General features: G+C 37.5%; 1 protein-coding gene across 4 annotated transcripts in view; it reads right to left on the bottom strand.

The window, feature by feature from the left end:
* GAB1 (GRB2 associated binding protein 1) overlaps positions 1–27064 on the bottom strand; it is a 102600-nt gene that overhangs the window by 9977 nt on the left and 65559 nt on the right. For 3 of the 4 annotated variants that reach the window (XM_067297773.1, XM_067297770.1, XM_067297771.1), the window contains exons 3-6: positions 23210–23423; positions 14897–15501; positions 12003–12088; positions 11493–11796 (exon numbers count right to left, since the gene is read on the bottom strand). In XM_067297773.1, the coding sequence (XP_067153874.1) occupies positions 11493–11796; positions 12003–12088; positions 14897–15501; positions 23210–23423 (1209 nt within the window). The remainder of the gene's footprint in view (positions 1–11492; positions 11797–12002; positions 12089–14896; positions 15502–23209; positions 23424–27064) is intronic. The other variant, XM_067297772.1, reaches the window with a different exon arrangement.

The following is a 27064-nucleotide window of genomic DNA, read 5'->3' as shown; positions in this document are numbered from 1 at the left end:
ATAACCTCTCTCCTCTTACAGCCAGATGTAAGGTCAAGTGCCTGAAACTAATAATATAAAAGATAAGAGCAATGACCTCAGCGCTGTGACTCATTATTTCTACTTTTGTTAATGATTCCACGTGGTCTCATGAAACCAACTTTCCAGAATTATGATTACCCCCTTTTGTAAAATATGGGTATTATGTAATTGCCTCCCTCATACTCAATTTAGCATTTCTAAACTCTTTTGAGACTTTCAAAAGAGCTATACAAATAAGCATAGATCGCTATGATATCCCTCTTTTGCACCAGACAAGAACATACAAAATGTTCCAGTGTAAAATATGCTCGCTGCGTTTTCATCTCCTGCCGCTGAAGGACAGTGTGACCTAAATACCAATTGGGTGGCAAAAGAGTTTGCTGCTACCAACCAGCCATGATAATGCAATTCATTTAGTTTAATATGGCAGAGAATTAAAACGCTTGTGCAATTTTTTCTCTCTACATAACAAAAACCAAAGCTCTAATCTCTGCTGAGGAGCTTATAATGTGCAGTAGAAAAGATCTGACACTGGGGGGGGGGGGGGGACAAAAACCAAACCAAACTGTGAGGTTACTTATTTTCTATGTATTGCAGAATTCCTCTATCCCATCCTTGCCCATTTAAGACAACAAAATAACACAGGCTAGGGCTCAGAAAGGGCTTAATAACACCCGTTATTTCCTCAAAAGATACATTTTTAATAAATGCATCAGAATTTTTTAAATTGCCATTCTTTATCTAAAAATCATCAGCTCTGCTGCTACCTTAGCCAGATCTACAAACAGAAATATCCATGTTTAGAATTGAAAAACTTAAATATGATTGAAATTCATGGTGCTGATCCAAAGTAACCTTACTAATTTACTCTGAAAGCACTTCCTAGAAGCTCGGAGAAGCAAAGAGCTGAGTAAAACAACACGCAAAGTATCTCATTCCTGCACAACAGCCTGGTCTCCAAGGTTTATGCTATTCAGAACTAGTCTCTAAAGACAAATGCCATAGAGCCATTCTTTACATCAGTTTACTAAAGGTGAAAGGACAGTAGGCCTCCAGAGAGAGCCTGGCCCCACACAGCATTTCAACACCAACAGTGCTACAGGACACATTTCTTGTGATTTAGGCCCACAGGCACAAATTTACCTCATCTAATGTTTAGACACTCACATAAGACAATGCTTTTAACTTATACATCTATTCTGGAAAAGATACATCTGGGCCAAAGTGGTGTTTACACCAATTTTTCTTCACTGAAAAGGAAAGAAATTATGTTACAACACTTACAACTGGATACAAACCTATTTTACAAATACAGGAAAAAAACAAACAAACAAACAAGTAGGTTACCATAAGTGAAACCAACTACCCAGAACTGAAAATTACATGTTGTTCAAGTCACCACCTGTGAAACCCAAAATGCTATGACAAGAGAAAGACTCAACTTCCACATGTTCTTTGATACAAATACTGAGCAAAGGCACTCCGAGTTGAAAAATCACTAGTGAAGTCTATTTTTCTAACAAATGGCCGCTGTAAAAATTGCCAAGCAGAACAAGTGATTATGCATCTAGCGTTGGACTGCACTCAGACAGCATGAGCTCTGCTCCTGGCATTTTGCAGCATGTGTCAATGCTGCCTTTGTCTGAGAAGCCATCAGGAGAAGAGTCCATTTCATGTGTCTGATTTTGTTTCAAATAATGGCTTAAATTGAAAAACCTTTTGGTTTTTCCACTGGCCTTGCTAATGCATTCTCTTTCCTAGTTTTCCTGAAAAAAACATGGAACAACGTCGGAAAAAAAGCGTGTCTCACTGCAGCATATATCATGGTAGGTGGGTCTTAACGTTTTAGGCTTTTCGGACACAAAGCACTCATGGAAGAGCCTCCTGTTGTTTTCTGCTTACAGCCTTGAAGCACTAATAATGACAAGATTGCTGTTAAGAATGTTTATTTTCTGACTGGCTGCTCACTCCATCACTTGCTGGCAATGGATTTTATATCAGGAAACGGCAAACATCTTCATGAAAGAGGCCAACGCACTATTTAAATAACAACTATTTTGGGCTTAAAACTTTAAAGTAAGTTTACCAATGTACATAAAATTTAAAAAATGTGTGATCTGTTAATGCTATTTCCTGGCCAACAGGACTGATCCTCGTGAGACAAGGAGATCAGGCACAGGAATGCTAGAGCAGTGCTTTACTTGGAATAGGAGGTTGGAGAACAAGAGGGAAAACCAGCCACATAGGTGTCCTGCACCGATGAAAGCACTTTCATAGAGACATAACTAATAGCAATTTTCAATTAATGTGTGTGCACACATGTGTGTAATTAAAGGCAAATGAAATTTGACTGAGATCAAGTACCCCAGTATTCAAACTACTGTGGCTTTCTCCTTAAAAAACAAGGCTGAAGCTCACAACCTTGGTCTCGCAGGTTTTATTGCTTGGCTTTTGATTTTGCAGAGTAACTTCTCCCCTTTCCCGCTCTTCTTCCTCACCCCAGTGAGCTCCGATTTCCAAGTACATGGTTTTCAACACACAGCTCTACAAGTATCCTGAATTTGGTTTTTCAGCTCTGTTTCTAGTAAGTCTATTCCCTGCCAAGGTACGTCTAATTAGAAACATGTATTTAGTTATACAACATCCACATCCATTTCCATATGAGTATCCAGCAATAAACAGAATGAATAGCAGTATGTGCTTAGTTCTGGTCAATGATACCACATGGATGTTACTGACCACAATCTCTTTAGGACAGTAAAAAAGTTGTAATCAGTTTATACTTGCAATATTATGAATTTTAAAAAAGCAGTAAACTAAAGATGCTCTCCAGTTTTCTTAAGCACTTTATCTTCTCCAAATAAATTCTCAGGGAGCATTAGTACTTTGGATACTCCAGAAATTAAGAATGAATTGGAAAATATATCTGATTCTAAAGAAATCTAACTGTATCAGATAGCTAAGTTCACTGGTATTCATAAAATATTTGCCAAATGCCACAAAATTATTCAGAAAATACCAAAGCTACTAATCAGCCAAATACTATTTGACTGCTCTAATTTGCCAATAATTCTACAAGTCTATATTTAAAAATCCCCCAAAGCACGATGAACTGAAAACATTAAATAACACACATGGTAGTTTAAGACCAAAGTGCAGTGTTCTAATGTGTTTATTGATTAATAGTTTTACAGTTGCACTGAGGTTCATAAAGTACAAGGGATACTATGGTAAGGTGTCTTTCACATTTTTACAAAAATAGAACAACTAACATAGAGAATAACTTGTTCCCTGGAAAAATCAAGTCTAATAAGTCTATAAAAAAGCTAATGAAATAGCATGACTATATGGATATGAAAAATTATCTTTGCTTAAACAGGCATTAAATACATAGGGAAGTAGAAAAAAAATCATCTAAAGGAAGGAGAGAGAAAAAAAAAAGAAGGATATTACCAGCATTCTCCTGTTTTCCCTCGGATCTCTGAAGTTCTATGCTACCATCTCTATCACTAGTATGAGAATAAGTCAGTTTGAAAACTCACACATTTAATTTTTTTTAAATCTTACATCCAGTAAATCAGAGCTTCATTTGCAGCTGTGACAGAACCATCCAAATAAAATCTTTTCTTGGAATTACTTTTTTGTTTTAAAGCTTTGATTAAAAAAAAAAAAGTCACAGCTGCCAAGTTAAGGACTGGCAGATCATAGCAAGGAGCTATATAAACTCCATTTAAATCTATTAAGTAAAAAGCTAACCTTGTAGAAGTACTGCCATGGAGGAAGCCCAAGTTTCAGCTGAATGAAGGCTTTGGAGATAGTATTCAACATGTTTTAGGAACTCAGAGGAAGCACCAAATGCCACTCCTCAAAAGCCTTTTTTTTTTTTTTTTTAATCACCAAATGGAAGGAACAGGAAGTGGAACTTCCAAGAATAAATGGAAGGATTAAACACTTTAATTTCTTAAATCAAATTGACAATACCTCTGTTATGAAAAGTCATCATGGAAATTACAGTTTCTTATTCAACAGATCTTCAATTCAGTTCGCTCTGCTGATTAGAATCATCATTCATATTTTTCTTTTTTTAAATGCTTACTTGCCCTAAAAACTGAGAAAGTGAATGATCTTTTATTTAACAATATGCAACAGAATCAAGACAGTTTAGAACAGTGCAGTATTGCCAGCTTTCAATTTTGCCCCGAGTATATTTGGTAATTTTTATTCTATTTATTTAAAGAAATCTTAGCTCCTGATGTCACTAATGCCTTAACTGTTTCTCTGAAGTTTTATTTTAGGATGGTGGGATGGTGCTCCTGTTATATCAGAATGTGCAGTATGTTCATATTGTCCAACCCTGACACTCAAACATATAAATATTTAATAAAAAAACTATGCACCGACTACTTAAAACTAAATTTCACAATTAATGAGTTCTTCATTTTCTTAATAACTATATTGTTTGGGATTTTTAAAGTATCATACTATGAATGATTATAACTGGTCACATTAGGACCCACTGTGATGCTTTTGGATGACAGGCTGAGAGAGCTGGGCCTGTTTAGCCTGGAGAAAAGACGACTGAGAGGGGATCTTATCAACGTATACAAATATCTAAAGGGAGGGTGTCAAGAGGATGGAGCCAGACTCTTTTCAGTGGTGCCCAGTGACAGGACGCGAGGCAACGGGCACAAACTGAAACACAGACACTTCCATCTGAACACGAGGAAAAACTTTTTCACTGTGAGGGTGACAGAGCACTGGAACAGGTTGCCCCGAGAGGTGGTGGAGTCTCCTTCTCTGGAGATATGCAAAACGCGCCTGGATGCAATCCTGTGCAATGTGCTCTAGGTGACCCTGCTTGAGCAGGGGGGTTGGACTAGATGATCTCCAGAGGTCCCTTCCAACCTCAGCAATTCTGTGATTCTGTGACAGAAGGTGACAGATACTTACTGTCACATGTGAAAGTCTTGTATACAATTCCCTCTTCAAAGTGGGCTTACAGTTTTAAATAATATGGTTGAGGAAAACCTAGAATTTTCTATAAAGTTAAAAACTGGGTAGGAGATGCTCATGAGTATTCATGGCAAAGATACAGCCACATTTTTATAAGTAGTCCACATATTTGTGGCTTGACCACATGAATTATGTCATGTAACATCTTAAATGAGAAATATTTAGAAGAAAAAAAACAAGTTTAGTATCCCTGCTTTAAAATGAACTCAGAGGAAACAGATTTTTTAAAACCACAAGAACCAACTCCATGAGAATTTTTTTTACCTCTCCGTTCTTTTTTTTGGTTTGCTCGTTTTCAAGGTATGTTGGTATGTTTTATTTGCATGAAAAGAAATGTATGCATCACTTACTGTCTCTAAATCCTAGCTTACCACTTGCTGTGCTGTAAGTTACCAAGCCCAAACAACATCTCTTTTAGAGACAACCGTATGGACTGAAGTTACATGGAATCATCTCAGACAAGATTCTGATGATGTATTTTTGTTGAAAGATAAACCTTTTGTAAAAATAAATGCGAAAAGACACTATACTGGTTATTGGTTATTTTTGCAATCAGCAAACTGTAAAAGAAGCTGTAAAATTCAACCCAAGTCTAAGAATGAAAACTTTGTTAAAAATAAACTTAAATGTAATTCAACTGTAACAACATTTGGACAAATACAACTGTTATTCAAGACACAGCAGCAGAGTCCAATAGCATGTTGTATGTAATAAGAGTGGGGGATCCAGAGTTCTTTACTGTCTCTGTTGGCAACCTGCTTGGTGATCCTGAATACATCATTTTATCACAGCTCTTCATGACCCTGAATGAGGTTCTGTGCTATACCAAACTCTTCCGTAAAGTGTTTTAAGGATTACAGATCAAAAGCATTACCTAAGCGGTAGTGTTGCACTCTGCTAAAAAGAGTTTTAACTTAACTTTTTTCATTCCATCGTGGTCATGAATCATTAATTCAGCCATATGATCAAAGCACATATTTTTCTCTTCAGAAGCCTAAAAAACCACTTTGGTACAGAGAAAATGGAAGTTAACAAGTTACAATAAGCAGGGTATCAAACCGAGACTTTGAAGAATTAAATTCTGCCATTGTCAATTCCATCATTAACTGTTTGATTCAAATACTGAAAAACTCAGTTTTGACAGTTAATATTGCAAACACATATTTCTTAAGAGCTTTGAACTTTTTAAGAGATTGAAACAAATACTGAATGTTATATAGCTATAAAGTTATCTCCTAAACAAGTATTTTTCAAAGACTACCTCACTGTGTAGTTGTTTGGTCTTGAATTCTTGCTTTAAGATCCCAATTCCCCTCCCCCCCCCAATAAATCACTTGGGTGGGGGTTCACTATCATGCTCATAGGCTCACACACACCCTCGCTCTCATTCAAACACTGCCTCAGCTGAGTCAGTGGAGTTTTCACAGTGGCCAGAGTGGGGACCCACTGCCACTGCAGCCCTCTCCTGACCAAACTCAATTCACACCCTACCCTTTTTATCATCAGCCATTCACTTTCCTTGATCTCTGACCTACATCACGTTTGTCGGGAAGATTACAATCATCCGGACTTATAGACCTCCATCAGGCCCTCAACTTTCTCAAGGGTCGCCAGCACAACCACCTGGGACCAACCTCCTCAGTACCTCTCACTACTCCAAAGGGTTCCCTGTGGAGCTATGAAACACCAGCATGGTCCTGTGAGCTGTCAGCAGGCTGGAGATCACGGCACCACTGCCTGGTAACATTACCCTTTCCAGATGTTGTAAAGAGCCCAAAGAAAGCACAGGGTACAGGAGAGAAGAACCAGGTGGTTCTTTGCAGCCTTAGTTTTCATGGCCATCTTTTCTTCACTGTATTTGGCTACCTTTAATTCTACCGCGCCTTCTTCAATAAATGTTATCTTGAAGAAGGAGCTATCTCAAAATTGAAAGAAGACACTCTCAAACTAAAATGTTGCAGAACTGCTCTGGAATGGAACTAGACACATAGTCTTTTAATGATTCAGCGAGCATGACCCAACTGCACAGATGGAAGCAATATTTTTTCCATTTGAAATCTTCTGCTAGCAATAGTGCTTCCAATTTAGCATCACCACTGCATGCAACTATGGCAAGCTAAAGCAGCCAGAAAGCAGAACTATAAAATGAACACAAACAATAGTTCTTTAAAATAAATGAAATAGCACCCTGAAAAAACACATTAAAAAAAAAAGATTATTTTTGTCATTCAGTTACAGGTAAGAGCAGAAAAGCACCTGGCCAAACACACTCAATTTTGTCCCAAGCAATATATCACTTACCTTTTGGTATGCTTCTCTAAAAAACAGTAACTTGTTTTGATTCAAGCTATTGGGGCTGGAAGCCAATAGCATGTTTTGAAATTACTTTCAAGCCTTCCAGAAGGTACTGGAACCTTTCTCCACTTTCAGAAGCAGCTGTGACCCAGCAGAATGAAACTACATGAAAATGTAGTGTAATCTCAAGGCTACATTATCTTTTTTTACCATATGTTCTAAAACAAAACTATTCCTGAAATCAGTGGAAAAAGACGTAGGCCATCTCACAGCTCACAATGCCTCCTGGCCCAGGCAACTTGTACAAATTCAAAGACTGAAGAGCCTCAGGCTTTCAAAGCGGGGGCAAGCCAAAAGCCCTCCCCTGAAGAACATGCATGTAATTTAGTGAATTTTAGATGTATTTGTTACCTACATTTAGTTTATCAATGTTATTAATTTTCACAACTCATTCTTCCATCACACTTGCTACTTTGGTAAAACTGTATCTACTCTTAAAATAAATTGGAGAATTTTGAAAGTTTAATTAATTACCCAGAACCTCAGGTGTTTATATCAGAGCTGTGAAGACACACACTTTCAAGTCCCTCCTGCTGAAAGACACTTTTTGCTAGATCTTTATTGGTTGGCACGTTCTTGTCTAAAGACAGGAGAACCAGAGGAAGTTACCAAGGATATATTTCATCTCGGGTTCACTTAACAGCAATACTGGGGAGGCAGAGGAGATTACATATGGCAGAATGCCCACTGCCATTACTGAGTCCTCCATTTCTACCACTGGCAAACTATGCTGCCGGTAAGCCTCCAAGTTCTTAAACCAAAGAAAAGTAAAGGAGCTGTATGAGCACATATATTTGACAACAGAAAGTAGAGCATTCCATCTTTATGTGCTAGATTCCCTGCATTATTTCTTTGTCAAATGCAATTTCTGCACTGAATGTGACAAACTTCCTTGGTTTACACACGAACATTTCTAAGCTGTAACCAATGCATAAGTTAAAGGTGATAACGCTACTTCACAATAACAAGTATGTCTACTAAAAAGGAATTGCAGTGCACACGGTTTATTTCAGCAATACCTAAAACCAAAAAAAGGTCACAGCAGCTTCTTCAGACAGAATATGATACAGCCTTCATACACCTGGAGGCCTTGTAACTCTCTGCAGTTAGGCCATCTTTTAGAGAAGCACCAGTTGTCTCCAGCAGAAATTCTTACATCAATCTCATGTTATATATCAGAAGAATTTACCCCTGCTTAAAAGGAGTAATACTCAGTAGATAGCTATTTTGTGTACCATTCCCCCCTCCTCTATGCCTAGCTAAGTTCTATTGAATGCACAAGCCAACCTGTTGCTTGCTATGCATTAATGTACTAATTCATACCAAAATACTATTGCAGTGCATTTAGATATGCAGAAAAGAACTAATAGAAGTTGCTACAATAACTTGAAAGCTGAAAAAGCATCACAGTAGAACATAGCTTGTTTTACTTAGGTAACGAACCACTAAAACAAAGTTTTATCCTATTTTAATTCAAAAGGAATTGCAGTTTTATCTTCCCAAAAGTACTTCTGGAAGAAGTTATTTGCATGGAGAACTCAACTACTGAAATGGGAATATATTATCATTCTGATGTGTCATTTTATTAGCTTTTCACAACAATGGAAAACTTACAGTAGTATACTTGATATAAAAATTGAGTGAACCGGTGCATGTGTTACTAAGATAGAACAGCGACAGATCAGTATCATCATTCTTGGTAACATACATTCGTATATTAGGTGTTTTGTTTTTGTTTTTTTTCCCAGCTGCTAAGCATATTTACATTCAGGAATAGCTTTTTAAAACTGACTTTATCTTTTAAAAAATAGTAATTAATCATGCTATGTTAAGGAGACGTGGTTTCCAGAAGTCTACAGGCAAAAATAGAGATAGTCAGTATGAGCCATATCATGCAACTCTACACTCATCAAGAAATGTGCTAGTACACCTAAAAATCTTTCTCTCTTCCCCGATGTTAGCTAGGTCTTTCTACATATTTCAAGCATTTAAGGCTGGTAGTGGCTCAGGAGCCTTACGCGTTGCTCTCAGAACGCAGAACGCTAGTTCAGTTTCAAGAAAGATGCAAGAGCAGCAACGTCACCTCTGCAGAAACCTGTGCAACTGTTTTGCACCACCAGCAACAAAGCCAGAAGCTTTTCAACGCAGAAGTTTACCACTTTTGAAAGTCAACAAACATTTTATCAGTTAAATACACAAACTGGCCAGTCAGGGAAAATATTTTAAAGCAGTTCAGTGTTTATTTTGAGCATATTTTCCAGTATCAGGTTTCTTCAATCTGTTACCGTCCAGTATTTCTTAAGAACTAAACAAAACTACTGTCTGGTAAAATGGAAACAATTAGACATGAGCAGAGAGCCAAGGTTTTGAAAAGGGCTATATTTCATTTTCTGAACACGGACAATAGGAATCAGACATGGCACTTCCCATTTTACACAGAGATCTTCTATCACAGTGATAGTATCCACTTCTGTTAAAATTACAGGCTCTTTTCACTTAATGGCAAACATACTAATTTAAAGTTTTAGCTAGTGAATATCTTGGGTCATCTAAGTATTTGACATGGACTTTTCCCCCAAATTAAACCAGCCATTCTCAAGTTTGTGAACACTATTTTTTCAAACATATAAAAGTAGAATGTATTCAAATACAAAATAGTGTAGACATTTGACCTAATGTTTTTTAGTTACCACCTCTACAAAAAGTTAGTTATTTAGCCTGAAAAACAACTGGGCAGTATGCAAATAAACTGCATCATCCTTTATCTATACTTCTGATAGGTTGATGAAACATTTCAGATCCACTGGGAAGTCCAAGTTATTTATCAGTCATTCTCTATGCAAATATCTCACATAGACACATCACAACAGTGTCATCTTTGTTTCTTAAGACTATCCTATTCTCTCAAATATTGCTTATTTTAAGGAAAAGTAAAACAAATACACCAGATTCCTCAAGAGATTTATTTTTAAGGAAGTTTTGGAGGGGTTCTCTAAAATTTGGGTTTTTTTCCTAGTCAATTTTGCTACTGAAGTTGTTGCAGCTTCCTCAAACTCATAACAGGATCTCCCACACATTCAGCAGTTTAAAATATTTCCACATAAAACAAATTTTTCATTTGCCTTATGGTTTTGTTTTGTCTATCGTACTCTATTAAAGGCAAGGAAATTCAAAAATCTAGGCTGATGCTATGTTTTCACTTACTACAGTTTATATAAATTGCATTATAACCATGGCACCTGCTCCTGTGACAGGGCAAACATATCTCAAGGACTGGCTTGACCAAGCAGTTTCCTCCTCCCATTTGGATCCCAAGGAAGATGTATATGTATATGGTAACCTCATGGGTCACAAGTTAACCATCTTCCTGTGACTGCTCCATGTGGCCACTCACACTCAAGTGTTGGGAAGCCCCAACACGAAGCAAGAAAGTGATTTTCCTTGCTTTTACAGATTGAAATGAGGCCTTAAAATTATTTACTCATTAGTTAACACTACTTACTCAACCTATTTTTTCCTTTAAACACAATTGTAAGAATTATTCTATAACTGTTGCATACTTTGAATAGGATTAGTTAAAAAGCAGCACAATATACAACTCTTTCTCTCACTATATGACTAATTTCTAACACTATTAACATCAATAGCATATGTCTAAAATAAAGTTAAATGAGTTATTTTTAATTGTTACATCATACAATGAAAATCTTTACTGATCCTGTACCAAGAACTGTTATGCCTATAAATTCTTTTTTTTAAATCCAATTCCTAATGTGCTATCCCATCATCACAAGTTAGCTAGCTGTCCTATACATACAAGAACTAAAACTCACGCTTCTGGATGTTAGCAGTTCTATGTCATTTTTACAGCAATGAAATTTAAACCTAAGCATGTATTTGGCATTGTTATTTTGATGTTTTAAAATGGTTAAATTGTTATCTTATAGCTACTTATCTTATGGCTTTATCTTATGGCCACTTCATAGGATAACAAATATTTTGTTAGAATTTTTGAAAATGATCGTTTTCCACTAAACTGAAGTTGGAGAGCTATGTTATTTTATTAGGTGATAAAATCAACTTCTATTGGACATTGTCCTCACCTTTTCTGTCTGGTTTGAGGTTCCGATCCACTGGTGGTGGTTCACATTCTGCAGCAGGTACTGACCGTCTAGGAGGGGTCTTTGGACTGGACCTGAAACCCATGTGAGCGGGAGGAGGGACTTGCTTTCCAAATAACGGAAAATCAAACGTGCCTGGTGTCATTGGTACATAGTTTGTTTCCTGGATAGGTTCAGTGAAGCTGCTGGAATGCTGTCGTGGAGGAGAGTTGGGATTCATTGGGACATAATTTTCATCTAGTTCTTCACTTGAAACACTTCCCACTGTCAACATGCTTCTGTTTTTCTAGAATTAACATATATTTCCTTTAACAAAATAAGTTATGCAATCAGCTGTGAATCACATGAATCTTTTAACCTAATAACTCAGATTAATATATTCCTATTGAAACTGAAAATCACAAACACTGTACAGATTGCTTTTTACACGGGAACAAAGAGCATTTAAGCACTCTGTCACTGTTGTCTCTCATGAGATCAAATCATACTTACAAAGTGGTTATGGAAGCCTTCCAATGAGTTAGATCTGTCATTTGGAAACGTACGTGGAATATCATAACAATCTTGAGAACTAATTTCTGAAGAAACAAGAAGAGAAAGTGGCTATTTACTTCATCATCTCTGTTCCTGTCATTTAACACCAGGCCAGAGTCTTTTCATTATTTACTGTCTGCTGCTGAGAAAATACATACACACAAACACACCACCTAAAGGTGTGACTGACAGATTTTATCTATGTACTTGAGAGGATACTATACTATATGCTTGTTCACAGACAAACTTAATACCCATATCAGTCATGACTTAAAGCTCTTGTAGTGGCATTTTCCATGGCAAAAAACAAAGCAACTTTCCCATTTCAAGAAGCAGCTAAGTCTTCTTTGCAAACAGACAAGCATAAGAGTTTAATGTAAGAGTGGGGTTTGAGATATTGGGCCCTCAAGAGGGAATTCTGTTCTAAAATAAACGAACAACAGACATAATTTAAGGGCTAGAGAGAAGTTTTCTGACTTACCCTTCCCTTGTAAAGTGCGGATTCAATAAAAATTAATCTGTTGTAACAACAGGTAAACTACTCTCAAACCTGTACAGAAAGTCTGCTGCCTTCCCCTCTGCTCTCAATTTCCCTGTTAGGTCACCAGGGGCTTTCAGTTTGAATAAACTGCTACAGATCCAAAGTTCTCACATTTTTTCAGGCTCCTGACTCTTGGCAGTCCACACTAACAAGTTCTTCAGTGTTGTGGCTGCCTCTCTGGCAGATGGGAGTATCTGTGAAACATCTCCAACTCTCAGGTACTCAGACCTACTCACCTGGGCAGGTGACAGGCTGCCTTACTGTGCAGCAGGCTTGCTCCTCTTCCTGACACCAACACAGACACTTCGGGAAAACTCTGTTTTTTTTATTTCTCCTTGCCCCTGAGAAAAAGCTCTGAAGGTTTTTTTTGGAAATTCCCATTTCACAGGAAAAATAAACACTTCCGCTATTAAGTGTCAAACTAAAACAGTATTTTCAGAAAGGCAACTCTTCTCGGGGCAAGGAAACTCAGCTTTAATGAAGGAGTGCTCATTTATCTTTTCGCAGTTTAAGTTTATAAGTAAAGCAAAGTAAGCAAGGGTCTTTCAGGGTTTTACTTTGTAATTTTAAAATATTAATAAACACCAATATTATTACATTTAGTCTATGAAATGAATGACAAATGGAATAATTATATCTGAATATGTGTACAATCATGTCCCTTGTGTATACTGCCTCCTCTAAAAACCTTGTCTCTGTTGTCTTCTTTCTTTCTGCCTATCCCATACCTAGTGCAACTCAACGAACTCTCTTAAAAATCCCATCAAACATTAGTATCAATTCTAATCAGCTTAAAACTCCACTTTAAAAGTAACACTGTTTTGTTCACCTGCCTTAGGAACCTGAAAGGAGTGAAGCTAGCCCAAGAGTTATTAACAACACTAGAACCACTGTCCTCTATAACAATAAACATCCACTTCCCATTCTCGACCTCTCAAACCTTTCTTTAGTTTAAATTTGAGAGTGTGAGAACAGGGGGAAAAACAAACAAACAAGCAAATAATAACAACAACAGGCAGAAAAACAAGCAACAGCAATTGCTTAACTAGAAGTAGCTGCACCAGATTTGCTAATACCTGGCTGCTAAAGGAAAAACAGTAACAGCAATATATTAACAAGCCTGGAAGCGCCAACATTTAAATGACTATAAGGACTATAATTAACAAATTTAATTTTAATTTAAAAACTGCATCTCAAGGAGAGAAATACAAAGCTTTATGGCTCCAAGAACCAGATCAGGGTTCATATGGGAGCACTGGGTATATACTGTACTAACTTCCAGTGAATTCAGCCAAATGCTTTCAGCCCCTCAGTGGATTGGGACGACCAGATGCAAACCTGACTTCAGTCATTCTGAAAGACTGAGAGGAAGCACCAGTGCTGAACTCAACTATATGAGCTTACTAGCAACAATGATCCCCTCTGTTTTCTGAAGACTAGTAACACCATAAAGATATGTGGGGTTTCAAGTATGTCCAGCTAAGACTGAATGCCCCAGTGCAACAAATATACTTTATCAATGTTCTGTGCTTTGCTGTTTTGATGTTTTCCTGCAACTTTTTTCCTCTTTCCTACCTATTTTAAACAGTAGAATCACAGGCTGCTTCGTGAAAGGCTACACACTTGTTAAAGACCAAAACGGCCCCTCATATAGTTCAGAAAAAAAACCCTGAATGGTCCCAGTTTGTTTTCAGACATGCACTGACACCTTAGCATGAGGGGGAACCCTCAGCTGTCATTTTGAGAGAAACTCCAGCATTTCTAGTCCATGGGGTGTTTCTTCATTAAACTAAGCTTCAAACTTCATCTCCTCTTGCAGTTACAGCATAATAATTTCTTACCTATCCATCCTATCTACTAAATACAGAGTCTGAAAATTAAGCCGAGGCATTCTGTCCTTTGCCAACCTCCTTTTTCCTTGGCAAACATTGACATCAATAGGAGATCCTGAAAGCCAGATCAGTTACAGTTACATACCTCCAGATAAAATGTGGGGTCTTTCCTCTTGCTGATGACACATGAGAAGAAAACAAATTCTACAGAGTTATAGCATCGCCAATCGCATGTCAGATTAACTCAAGTTACAGCCAACTTTTCTGAAGCCTGCCTTACAAAAATGGCACAATTTTTCAGATGCTGCCTTAGAACAGCAGCTGACAGTACAGTTGCTCTGAAAGAAATGCTGCAAGGAACAGGCTTGTGCTTATCAGACTGCTGGACAAGCATAAAGAATGTTTTAACCAGTTGCACAAGATTAAGGTCATTTAACATACAACTTCTGGAAGAGCAGACTAAAACAAGGAATACTGACCTTTACGAAAGATATTCAAATCTACAGTTGAAATGGTATTACTGCGTGAGGGCGGCATTCCTGCTGTAGGGATGCAGTAACTATTATCAGTGTCTGAAGCAGTGCGAGTAATGCTACAGGTTTCCACAGGAGATCGATCTGAAGCGTGGTGAGGTTTTGGTGGTCGAGGTGGAGGAATATCTGGAATCGTCTCCAGTTTTGAAGTCTGAGGCAACGTTCCTTCTGGAAAAGTTCGTGGAATCTGGTAAGTACCTCCAGGCGTGGGGGGAATGTCATAACTAATGGAGATATGTCTCATCTGTGCATCTAACGAAGATGTTGCTGAAGGGGTATTGAAAACATGTTGCTCTCCTTCTGCATCAGTCCCTGACGGAGATGCTGCCTTTGGTAAAACATCCTGTGAATAACTCCTAGGCAGGTTATAAAGGCTGCAGTCTGCCGATGCCAGTCCAGTACGAGAAGGTGGAGAGTCATAGACTCCTTGCTGCTGAAAAAAGCCATTCACAGCATGCTTGCCCACTGATGGAGCAGGATTTTTGTGGGAGGGCACATTATCATTGCAGTCTGTTTCAGAGGAGGTGGATTTTGCCGAGTCAGCGTGAGATCTACACATAAGATTAAAATGTTGATGAACATATAAAAACCAAACATTACGAATTATAAACACAACTTTTAAAATATAAACAATTGAAAAGTCTGTCTCTTCCAATTTCTTTTTTATTTTTTTTTAAAGTGCAGGAAGTCGATTATTAAACAAACAATAGTACTTAAAAAGAAGAATCCTAAGTAATTATATACATACAAACCCATGCATGTGAAACAAAACAACACAAGAGTGCAGCTTTAGCAGCAGCTCAACAAGCTGCTGCTGTTTCATAAAGTAAGTGATTTCCAGACAGATACCAAGCCAATCTGGAGCACGGCTTGTTTGTTTGGGGGCTAGGGGGATTCTTTTTGTTGTTGTTGGGTTTTTTTGTTTGTTTTTAAGCTTCTTAGGCCATGCTGCAAACTACTAGCACTTTAATGGCACTGCTAAGGTGAAAACATTGCACTCACTCCCTGGTTTTACAGTACTTGCTAGGTTTTTTTAATGAATATGAAAAAATGTTAAAGCAAAAATATGATTGCCTGCAACACCACATCGTGCATGCCTAAAGTTATTTATTGACAGTACAAACCTGATTCAAAATACATAAAGGAGAGAGAAATAACAGCTAAAACAAGAAATAGGAGAAGGATGGCCTGCTCTTACAGCAAGAAAAAAAAAAATCCATAAGGTGTATGTGCAAAAACTGAATGCTTTTGTCTTGAACTCAAGTTAAGGCAGCATTGCTAGATAAAAGTAGACAGTGGTTTGCCTTTGATTTCTTTGAAAATTCCATCTTTTATGAGAATAGCACTCACTAATACTGGTTCTAACCAACAGGGGAAGTAAACCTGCTGCAGACTTTTTTTCCTGGGTAGAACTCCCCAGATATCTCACTCCAGACAGGGAAATTTTGCTATAAGTCTGACTCCTAGTTTAAATGCAAGTCAGAATGATGACAAATATTAAGACAGGTGGAATTAATGAAGTCCACACAGTTTTACCGATCATACCATGATATTTCCTGTTCTCATTACCACAGAACCATACCATTGTGCTTATTTATATGTATGTATATGCATACATATAATATATATATAGGGTTGTGTCTCTCTCTCTGTGGGTCCTGAATAGTTGCTGCTGCTACTCTTATTAAGCTCTATTAAGCAACCGGACCAAACAGTTTACAAAACTTTTCTAAGGAATAAAATACAAAAAAAAAACAAAAAAAAACCCAGCAGTGTAAGTATCACAAGAAGCATTTTCTCCTTATTTTAAGAGGCTCTCTTTCTGAAGTGATCACAGCCACTATGTATTATTCAAATTTCAATTTGTTGATAATATCACACAAAACTTTCTCACTTATGGGAGGGTTGGATTTATCTCCATGGTTTCTAGTAATCTGAGAAGAAAGGAATCCAGTTTAGCTATTCATTTAGGCTTCCTCTACTGTCGCTGGAGAAATGGAGACAGTGGGAAAGACAATCCATTCTTCTTAGATATCTGTCTAAAACTGCATGAATCACTCCCGAAGTGCCTCTCTCTGTCAGCTACCAAGGAAATCCAATTAGCTTAGACTGGACATCTGAAGTCAAGCAAGACATCATTCACCTAACCGTTTTTTTCCCGTTTAATAGCAGAAACACTGTCTTTCATTAGTTCGAGAGGCTTATGAGAGTTCTTCTCTCGCTTTATGGCACCTCTTTCTATTACCTGGTTCTTTGTTCTTTAATTTTTTTCATTAGAAAAACTATATTAATTTTGCTTCAATTATTAATGTAGATTTTTACATTCTCTCTCACTGGTCAGAATTGGTGACTAGGTGACTAAATATTAATTGCATTTAATTTAACAGATCTCCAAAAAGATGAGTAACTTTCTTATCAAGTATTTATTCTTGGCTTAACCAAGCGAAACTTCCCATATTCCTTCTGTTGCTGACCATGTTGGACATGTCTCCTCTCTTTGCTAACACTTTACTACGCTTCATCTCAGAGCTTCCAAAGTTCAGTAATGAACCACTGCTCTTTTACTTTTCACTCTGGTTTCTGAGTGAATGCAAAAACTTAACACAACTGCAAAAATACAGCACATAGGACTAAAAAAAAAAAAAAAAAAAAAGGCGTAAGGTTACAGAGTGCATTACAAGACACGAACATATTGTGTGACTACTAAGACATTGAGCTTAGCCCCTTCAGCAGCCCTTTGTATTTACTCGAAAGGTTCATTCAAAAGTTCCTCTCGTTCAAGATGTATTCTTCTAGTTCTGCGGTATGCATTCGGACCAAACTTCCAGCAAAAGTCACACGTTTCACATGAGCAAGTATAGCAAGAATCTTGGTCTGTGTTTTACATGCTATAAAAATAAAATAGGCAGTCTAGAGAAGCAGGACACTGACAATCAATTATAGAACCAAAATTGTTAGTTTCAGTTCACTAGGATATACTTTCAAATGGAAGTATTTCCAAAACTACAGAAATAAAATATAAACACCACTATTTATCTTATGAAAACAGTACAGAAATGCACATAATCAAAAAAGCACATACTCAATTTTATTTTTCAATTCATGGCTTGTACATGTCCTGGGATCACTTTAATCCATTTAACCATGCACCAGAACTCAAATGACATTCAAAGTATTTATACGCACACACACACGCAATGGAACATTCCTTAAAATTATTACCAGTTCTGGGCATGATGGTGGTTTTAAACAGACATGAAGACACATTCTAATGATAACAAGTTATATTTGACTCTAAAGATGCACAACATGCAGGTGTATATAACCAAAGCTCAAGATGCATACAGTGCATGTATGATGCTAATGCTTCAGGATTACCCATCATATGTAAACAACGATGCTATCATGTTTAAATTTAAGAGTTTTTCTATTTCTGACTGAATGCTTTTTCTTATTCTTTCTTGATCACAAGCACTTTTGAAAGCGGACTTTCAAAAATCATGACATGAAGCAGTCAAGCCAGTCACTTGCTTTTTCAAAATATGAACGGGTTGTAGCTAATCTGATTTTGCAAGTCCAAGTTTGAGGACAGCCTGAAACAAAGGCCAAGAGAGCAGCAATTCACACAGAAATGAAGACAGGAAATTCAATCTATTAAGTTTAAATAGTTTTCAAAAGTCAATATTAACTGTTTGTCATGATAAGAACAACACGTACAATTTTGAAAATCTACACTGTATATTTGAATCATATGTTATCTCAAGGGAAGCGAGGTTAGGACCAGAGCTCAGGAACAGATTTTAGTCCTGCTTATTTAAAGGATCTCAGATGCAAGCAGCTTAACTTCTGTGGGTTTTTTATTTTTTTGAAATTCATAATTTTTCCATGCACTTCAAAACAGCTCAGCAACAACAACAAAAATCCATTTGGCTTAAATAATCTACTCAAAACTGGTTATTAAGATAAGTATTAAAGTATCTGTTCTCCCCAATTTAAAATAAAGGCCAAGTTAGATATAACACAAGGAAAATTATTAACCCTATTTATAAATAGAGGATGGACTGCGACATGAACTCATGGCGCTATCACATGTGCAACACACATCTGCAAATTATGCTAACAGTGGCAAAACTATTCTATACTTAGTGCTAAGGCTGGACACCTCTTTCCATGCATCAAGAAATAACTATATAGCCTGCTGATCTACAAGCACTAGACATTAAGATGCACAGAGCAGACGTGGGAAAAGGTGTGGGGACACGGTGTCACACTCAAATGTGCTTGTGTTCTCCATATATACATATAAATATATATAGATATAGATATATAAAATTTGTGCATTTGGAAGTGGGGAGGCGCACACATTCCAGGAAAGTTTCTGAATGGAATGACCATATAATGTCAAATAAGCAAGCCTGCTCCTATGCATTAAAAACTAATTAAAAATTCTGTCCTAGTTCTCTGTCAAAGTGTTTTAGTCAGAGGAATAACCATCATAATTTGAATATTCTGTATATGGTCTGGCTTGACCACTCATCTGTTCAAGCTGATTCTTTTCCCAGCTGCAGCAATCAATACTACAAATCAAACAGAATACTATAAACAGAAAGCAGTAGCAAAATTAGTCTTGTGTGCCAGTAATCTGGGACAGAAAAAGCAAACATAATAAAAAATGAGGAGTAATAAACAAACAAACAAACAAACAGCTCTATCTTGACTACAGTTATTTCCAGAAAACGGAAGCCAGGGTTACATGGTTTTTTTTCCCCCTGTTAAAACTTACGGAACACCATGCAGGACGTCTCAAACAAAGAATATTTTCAAGCAAGTTAATGGCTCTGTGATTAATTTCTCACACATTCCAAAAACAGCTATTGTTCACTCACTGCAATGGAATCTTTTTACTTTCAAAATCTTCTAATAGAAGGTATTCCTGCCCTTCTTCAGAGATAAAGGATGACCCTTGGCTGGTTCATAAACACAAGAAAGATGAGGAAGACAGCATTTAATACCTGAATATACCTCTCGAATGACCCAGAACAATAAAGTTTTGGAAAGAGTCTTTCATTGCATTTTTTTTTATGTATTATCCAAACATGAACCTTTGAATCTCACTAAATGCTCCAGTCAAACAATACTCTTTCTCAAGTCAATAGAGATCAGGGCATAAAACTGCATTATTTTAGCCAAAATACAGCATGATTAGTACAACTGCAAGTACTGTGTCCAATAATATGTGATATTCTCACAACGGTATATGGTACATTGCAGGACACAGCAGTGAAGCACGTGGAAATTACTTATTTGATTAGTTCAAAACACAAGAACTCTTAAAAATTCCAAACAAATAGCTTAGCTGCTTCCTGTATTTTTCCAGTTACCCACCTTACCCGTAAAAGAACCCCAAAGCCCTGAAATAAAATTCATTGATTCCCAGATTATCTATAAAGTAACATGCAAGATTAGAATAGAAAGTGTGCGATCTGCATATTGGAAGCTTCAAGGTCTAAAGAGAAATCATTATAAAAATAAACCATTCAAGTAATAATATCTGCCTATTGAATTATAACTTATGCTTTACTTCTAATGAGTATTGGCACACAAAATATTTTTCCCACAAAGAAATAATAAAAGCTGTATCATCAAATTCACAGATTAATTATTCCAAATATAGGAATTAATGGGAAAATGACAGAGCCATTTATTTCTTCTTCACTTGTTAGGGGGTGGATTGGAGTAATGCAAACAATGTTCTCTAAATGATCATCTTAATCATAGGCTACACAGATAAACAAAGTTCTACATCCATAGGAAAGGGTCTATATCAACTATACTCTAGCCCAAATTTAGCAAAACTTGGCAGGATACCAACTGTATCAAAGATGAAACAAACAACTTCCTTAAGTGGAACTGAAACTCCAGCATAGCTATTATTCTGAATTTTCCTTATTACAGCCTTCTTAATAAAAGGACATACCCAATTAGCAAACTTATTTAAATATAATACAGTAAGCCCATCATTCGCAACTAACCACAATGCTTATGTTCACTGCCTTCAAATACTTCTATAAAAACATCACTTATTTAAACCATCTCCACACTCCCAAATACTTTATCCATTCCCTTCTCGGTTCCTTTGTCTGTTTTATCTCCATAGGATACTCTGCTTTCCCTAACCCCAAAATATTTACTCTCCTGCGGCACCTATGTGTTCCCCAACAAAATGTGCAGGCTACCCACTATAGGACTCTCCACCTTGCCCCATTTTGTGCCCCTTTTCATGGTGCCCTCAGACTTCACTCCTTCTACTTAACCCACAATCCACACAACTACAATCATCAGAAAGTCAATTACACATCTCAACCTTGACAAATCTAAAAAACACTCTTTGCATGGTTTTAGAAATCCCTTCTGTGCCCATCCCTTGCAGAACCAAACCGGCACCCTGACATACTTCTGATAAGCCAGGGCCCTAAAATGAAAACCAACGATTTCTCTGCCAAACCAATCTAGAAATGAAACAAACCAAAGAAGAACTGGCATAACATTTAGCAGGAACGATAACATTCCTCGCAGCCACCATTACCACCAGCTTCTAAATGTCACTGAACATTCAAACCTTTCATACTTTAAGAAACTAAACACTGGGCATTCCCTTCTCTCACAGGACGTTTTGGGGCACGCTGTGCTGCCTGTAACCTGTACGCTCCCTGCGCTGGGGGACCGGCAGGCTCATTCTGCATTCTGTTTTACATGAAAGATTGCAAGGGTGGATGCTTTCCTACCATGTAATCGTCAGTAAATGGAGCAGGAAAGTCCTCAGGCACAACAGAGCAAGATGAAAATGCCAAGGGAACAGAGAGCACATGGCACAGGTAAAACTGGCAGAGCACCAAGGTGTTGATGAAGAAGGCACCGCCACTAAAAGGTATGGCCCTAAGGGAATGTGTGAACTACTCATGAAAACACTTTCAAAGGAAACTTTCCTCAACCTTCAACGCACATTTCCTCAATCACAAAAACAATATGCAGTTTTGTTTAGTTTTGTTTTTCTGGAAATACCTCAGCAGACGTTATTTCATATTATCACAAAAAAGAAGCTTGCCAGAGAGATTTATAATGTTCTCTCACAGAATAATCAAGGCTGGAAGGGGCTTCTGGAGCTCATGTGGTCTAACTCTCCTCCCCACCCCAACTCCTCTCAGTGGAGGCAACTTCAAAGTCAAATGAGGTTGCTCAGAGCCTCATCCAGTCCACTTTTTTAAATCTTGAAAAATGGAGATTCCACAAAGTCCCTGGGCAGCCTGTTCTAAGTTTGGCCACCACGATCCATTCTGAAAAAACAAAGTGATGTCTGCCAGATAGTTACCATCAGATATTGTATTTTGCTATGCAGGAGGTGCTGTACATCTGTTTCAGTTAGAAGTAGCAGTTGGAGGAATATGTATACATTTCATTGAGCAAAAGTTCTCAATTGTTTCCTTAAAATTTAACATTGCACACTCCTCTGGAGAATTACCTGGGCAGGTACTCTTTGTAATGAATATGACTTATTTCAGCTATAGTTTTTTTAATATGTATTCTTCAGGAAAAAGTTAAGACCCCATAAAACTCAAGACACAGAAATTGAGTGGTTTGAGTCTCCTGTACTCCAAGTCATCATAAAATAATTATCTTTTACTCATAAGGATTCTTGATTGAGTCTAAACCATGTTGGTAATATGGCTACAAATGCCATTTGAGGATTGCTATATTCAGTGATGTGGTAACCTGGCAGCTGATAACAAATTTCATTCTATAATACTGAATCCTTTCTGTGAAAGGTTCAACTGGCAGAACTGGAGTGCCGAGTACCAGAAAGGCAGGAATGCTAAATTCCTCCAGCTTCTTCTAGTTCCAGACTCGACTGAAACACACCAGGGTGTGGCTAAAGAAAGGGTGGTACTTCACTCTGTGTGCTGTACATCACTCCAGGCTATAAAGTTGTCCCTGGAATCACTGCATTAATCTGACGCTTCATATTGGCAATTACTGTACACACTTTTGAAGAATGCAATATGGGTCTAGCACTGATCAAACAACTTACTACTGCTACAAGATGTTCAAGCACAGAAAAAAGAGAAGTAACAGTTACAGACAACTCCCCCCTAGACTACATGCATCCAAATTTTCAGCGACTTGTCAATAAAAAAAAAAAGTTATCAACACAAACATCTTTGGCCTATGCAAACAAATGCTATTAAGAAAAAGGTCACTTACTTCATAGGTTCAGGTTTTTTACTCTGACAGTTTATTAGCAGTAGGTAGTCTTGAGGATCTTCTTGACCAGAGGAAGACTCCATTGGGGGGATGTTAATAAGCTGATAAGGAGGAGGTAGGGAAGATTCTGCTTGTGTAGAAGGTGGTGAAGTGTTGATGGGCAAGGGTAACTCAGCAGATGCTTGTAAAGAACTGACGGGTGGCTTCACAGCATCTGCAAGCACAGAAGCACAGTGCTCTTTTTACAATGATCAAATAGTCTTACGATTCTACAAAAGCATTTCTTAACAAAACACACTTAAGGGAAGTCTGTTTTTTAATTTAAAACTGAACTACATGGGCATCAGAAAATCTCAGTGCTGGACATTAATGTTTATTTCAGAATCTTGATGATTCTCTTCAGATTCTTTCCATGGTAATCAGTTTCTTAAGCATACCTTGGAACTAGAGGTTATGCCGTGACCGTATGACTTGTTTAACCTGTTTTCTGGTTACAGAAAGAACACAGATGCTGACTGCTGTAGTACAACAGCTAAGAATACAAATCTGTTGTTTTAATCAAGAACAGACACAGGTCCATAAGGTTACTACTTGAATTTGCTAACCTGAGTCAGCACTTACGTGTATTCACCCCCCTTTTGACCAAGGTCACTTCAGTATTCAAGATTAGTTACCAGTCAAAAAACTGCCTCTCTCAATATCTGAAAAGCAACAGGAAAGACTTTGCTTTTGCAGTGGAAGATTCCATATGCCTATAACATCGATACAGAGGTACAACAGGTACCATGTTCCAGTAGGCTCCTTTGTTACATAACCCCACTTTTTATTTTAGTGATGTAAACCAAGTAGTTACGGGGATTTTTTTTTTTAATCTTCTCTTTATAATTCTCTACTTCCTATTCACATAGGCTCCAAATACGTGTATCCGGACTGTTAAATTATCTGGGAGACTGGAAAATATTGACGCTATTGAGCGTTAAACAATTATTTCACTCTTTTTCATTGTTTCAATGATGCATGAAATAAGAATGACATAATTAAGCAAATGATTCTATAATTATCCCCCTATCTATATCCCTTGAACTTGCAACTCATTGTACATTACAATTTGCACATCCCAAAAATGAAAACCAATTATTAGCATTGTTTTAATGAAAGTATTATTATCATACTATCATCATACAGCAGACTGCTCCTTTTAGGCCTGCAGGCCAGCTATAGCCTGCAAAATGACTTTATCCAGCTTCCGTTTCCTAGCACAATCCTAGGAAGGACCTGATGAAAGGACCAGAACATAGCCCTCCTGCTTCCAGCTCCGTGTACACAAGGTATCAGTGATTTAGAGGTAGAAATAGGAATATCTGTACTGGCTTTAAACTCCTGTAGCACTCACACAGGCTCAGAAATTAAATCCCACCACACTCATATGGAGTGAGGAAGTCTAGGAGATGTATGAAAATTCCTCAGCTCAGAAAACCTACATAAAAAGATAGGATAACAAAAAACAAACCAAACCAAACAAACAAAAAAAGGGCAGAGAGAAAAAAAGGCAGGAGATAGGTTTCCTCCCACGCACACTCTCATTCTTTGGCTTTTTATGGAGAAGTGATACCTCAAAAAGCTACGGTGTACCACAATCCCTGCCCCTTGTCCCTGACTACACACAACCTTCACAGATCTGAGGGTGATGGTCATTAGGTCTGTTTGGTGTTGAGGTCATGCAAGGGGAAAAAAAGAAATCAAACAGGATGCCCCTGAAGCTTACAGGGAAGACAGGTGTGTCAATTAGACCACAGGTAGTCAGGAGAGCTCAACAGGTATATAACAACATGCATGTCTTGAGGCTGATGCATTTAGACAAATCATGCACCAGCATTCCCAGGAAGGTAACAGACTCAAGAGTAACAGCCTTCTAGGGGGAGAAATAAAATCAAGAAGCCTGAAAGAGGCAACATATCCACCATGTTAGGAGGGGAGGGAAAGAAAAAAAGTGTGACATTCTTAAAAATAAATAAATAAATAAAAAATCGTGAAAGGAAGCAAGCTGATGAGCATTAGATTAAATATACTGGCTCAGATGTGAAGTCTCTGAAGCCCGCTATGCATCTCTGATAGTGGCTACTTTGCAGGTGTTTAAACTGAGCACAAGCGGCACAGCAAGCCTGGCATACTTTGCCCAGCTTCGGGCAGTCTACGTCTTAGGGACGTCCCAGGGTAGAGGCTGCATCCACATTCTCTGCTTACCAGCCTCTGATGGACTTTTCATCTTTGAACTTGTCTCACCCCTCTTGAGCACATTGATATTTTTGACCTCTACAACATCCTGTGGCAATGAGTTCCACCATGTATATTATGCATGGTGTGAAAAAGTACTTCCTTTTATTTTAATACTGCTGCCTGATAATTTCACTTGATATCCTTCAGCTCTTGTCTTCAGAGAAACAGCAACAATTGTTTCCTATTCATAATCTCCATTCTGAATTTTACAGGCTTTGCCATGGCTTCACTGAGTTGCTGCTGCTTATTTTTTCCTGGTGCAGAAGCCATTTCAGATCTTGTTCCCCTTCACTCTCACCTTTCCTTGTTCCACTAACTCCTTCCTGAGAAAGGAAAATGATTATTGCACAAAACGCACAAAATCTGGGACACTCTTATTGATTTACAGAGACATAATATTTCACGCCATTCCTGTCCTAACCTTCCATTTGCCTTTTAATTGTTACTGAGCATTAAAGGTGACACTGTCAAACCACCCAGAAGGTTGTCATGATCTCTTTTCTGAGCAAGGATAGCTCATTTGGAGCCCATTAACGTTAATGGATAGTTAGGAACATTTTTGTCATGATGAACTGCCTTGTTTATTCTGACATAGATACCATTTGACAAACGCCCTGAGCCCTCCTACAGACCTGTTTTTTTGGGGTGGACAGAGCACTAAACTATTAAAGTATCAACTTTCTGATCTGAAATTCATCCTCATAAATGCATTTTGCACATGTTAAATAGTGTAAGCTAATGCCTGCTTTAAAGAGCAACTGAACTCAGTTTCAAACACTTTACTGCTGGGCTACATATTACTTACTTTACCTATTCAAGATATTTAAAATTAGACTATCAAGAAAACAGTAATGTTAATAACAACTCTGATTACTGATAAAATAAAATGAATGTTCTGTTTGCCTATTTGGACACTCTCAAATATTCTCTTTTGCCACTTACTCATTTATCCCAGTAGCCTATTATGATTTCAAAGAGCACAATAATTAACTTGCTTCATTTTGAATTAGCAGATTTTTAGGGAAGGGGTCATCTGCACACCAAAGAGCGTTCTATGTCATTTGGTTTGTTCCCAGAGCTCAGACACTAGGACTGCTTTGAAATAACCAGGAGCTGGAAAAGCATCCAGAATATTTAACATGCAAATGAGTATAACAAGAATCCTGTTTTGTTTTTATAATTCCTGCATTCAGTACAGCTAGAACAGGAAACTTTCTTAGAACAGAAGAGTTTTTTCTTAATTCATTTGTTAAGAGCAGTTAGTGGCACCATTTCTTCTAGAATTTGTTCATAGTTTTTTCTCATAAGCTTCTTTATATTTGCCCCACTGACAAAACAATTAAAATTAATGAGAGGTAAAAAGAATACTTTTTCCTACAAGCATAATAAAAGGCTCCCCTCTCCTTCTGAATCACGTACATCTTCCTTATTCCTCATGTTCTAGTACCCGTACTTTATGAACGATCCGAGTATGGAAGTGTGCACTGAGGTGGTTTTTTTCCTTTTCTATAAAGGTAGAAATGAAATTGTTTTCTACATCATGGAATACAGTCTCTATTCAATATTCTAATTATGGAA

Source organism: Apteryx mantelli, chromosome 5 (genome assembly GCF_036417845.1).
Source record: "Apteryx mantelli isolate bAptMan1 chromosome 5, bAptMan1.hap1, whole genome shotgun sequence".
Lineage (NCBI taxonomy): Eukaryota > Metazoa > Chordata > Aves > Apterygiformes > Apterygidae > Apteryx > Apteryx mantelli.
This window is presented reverse-complemented; position numbering and strand designations above follow the sequence as displayed.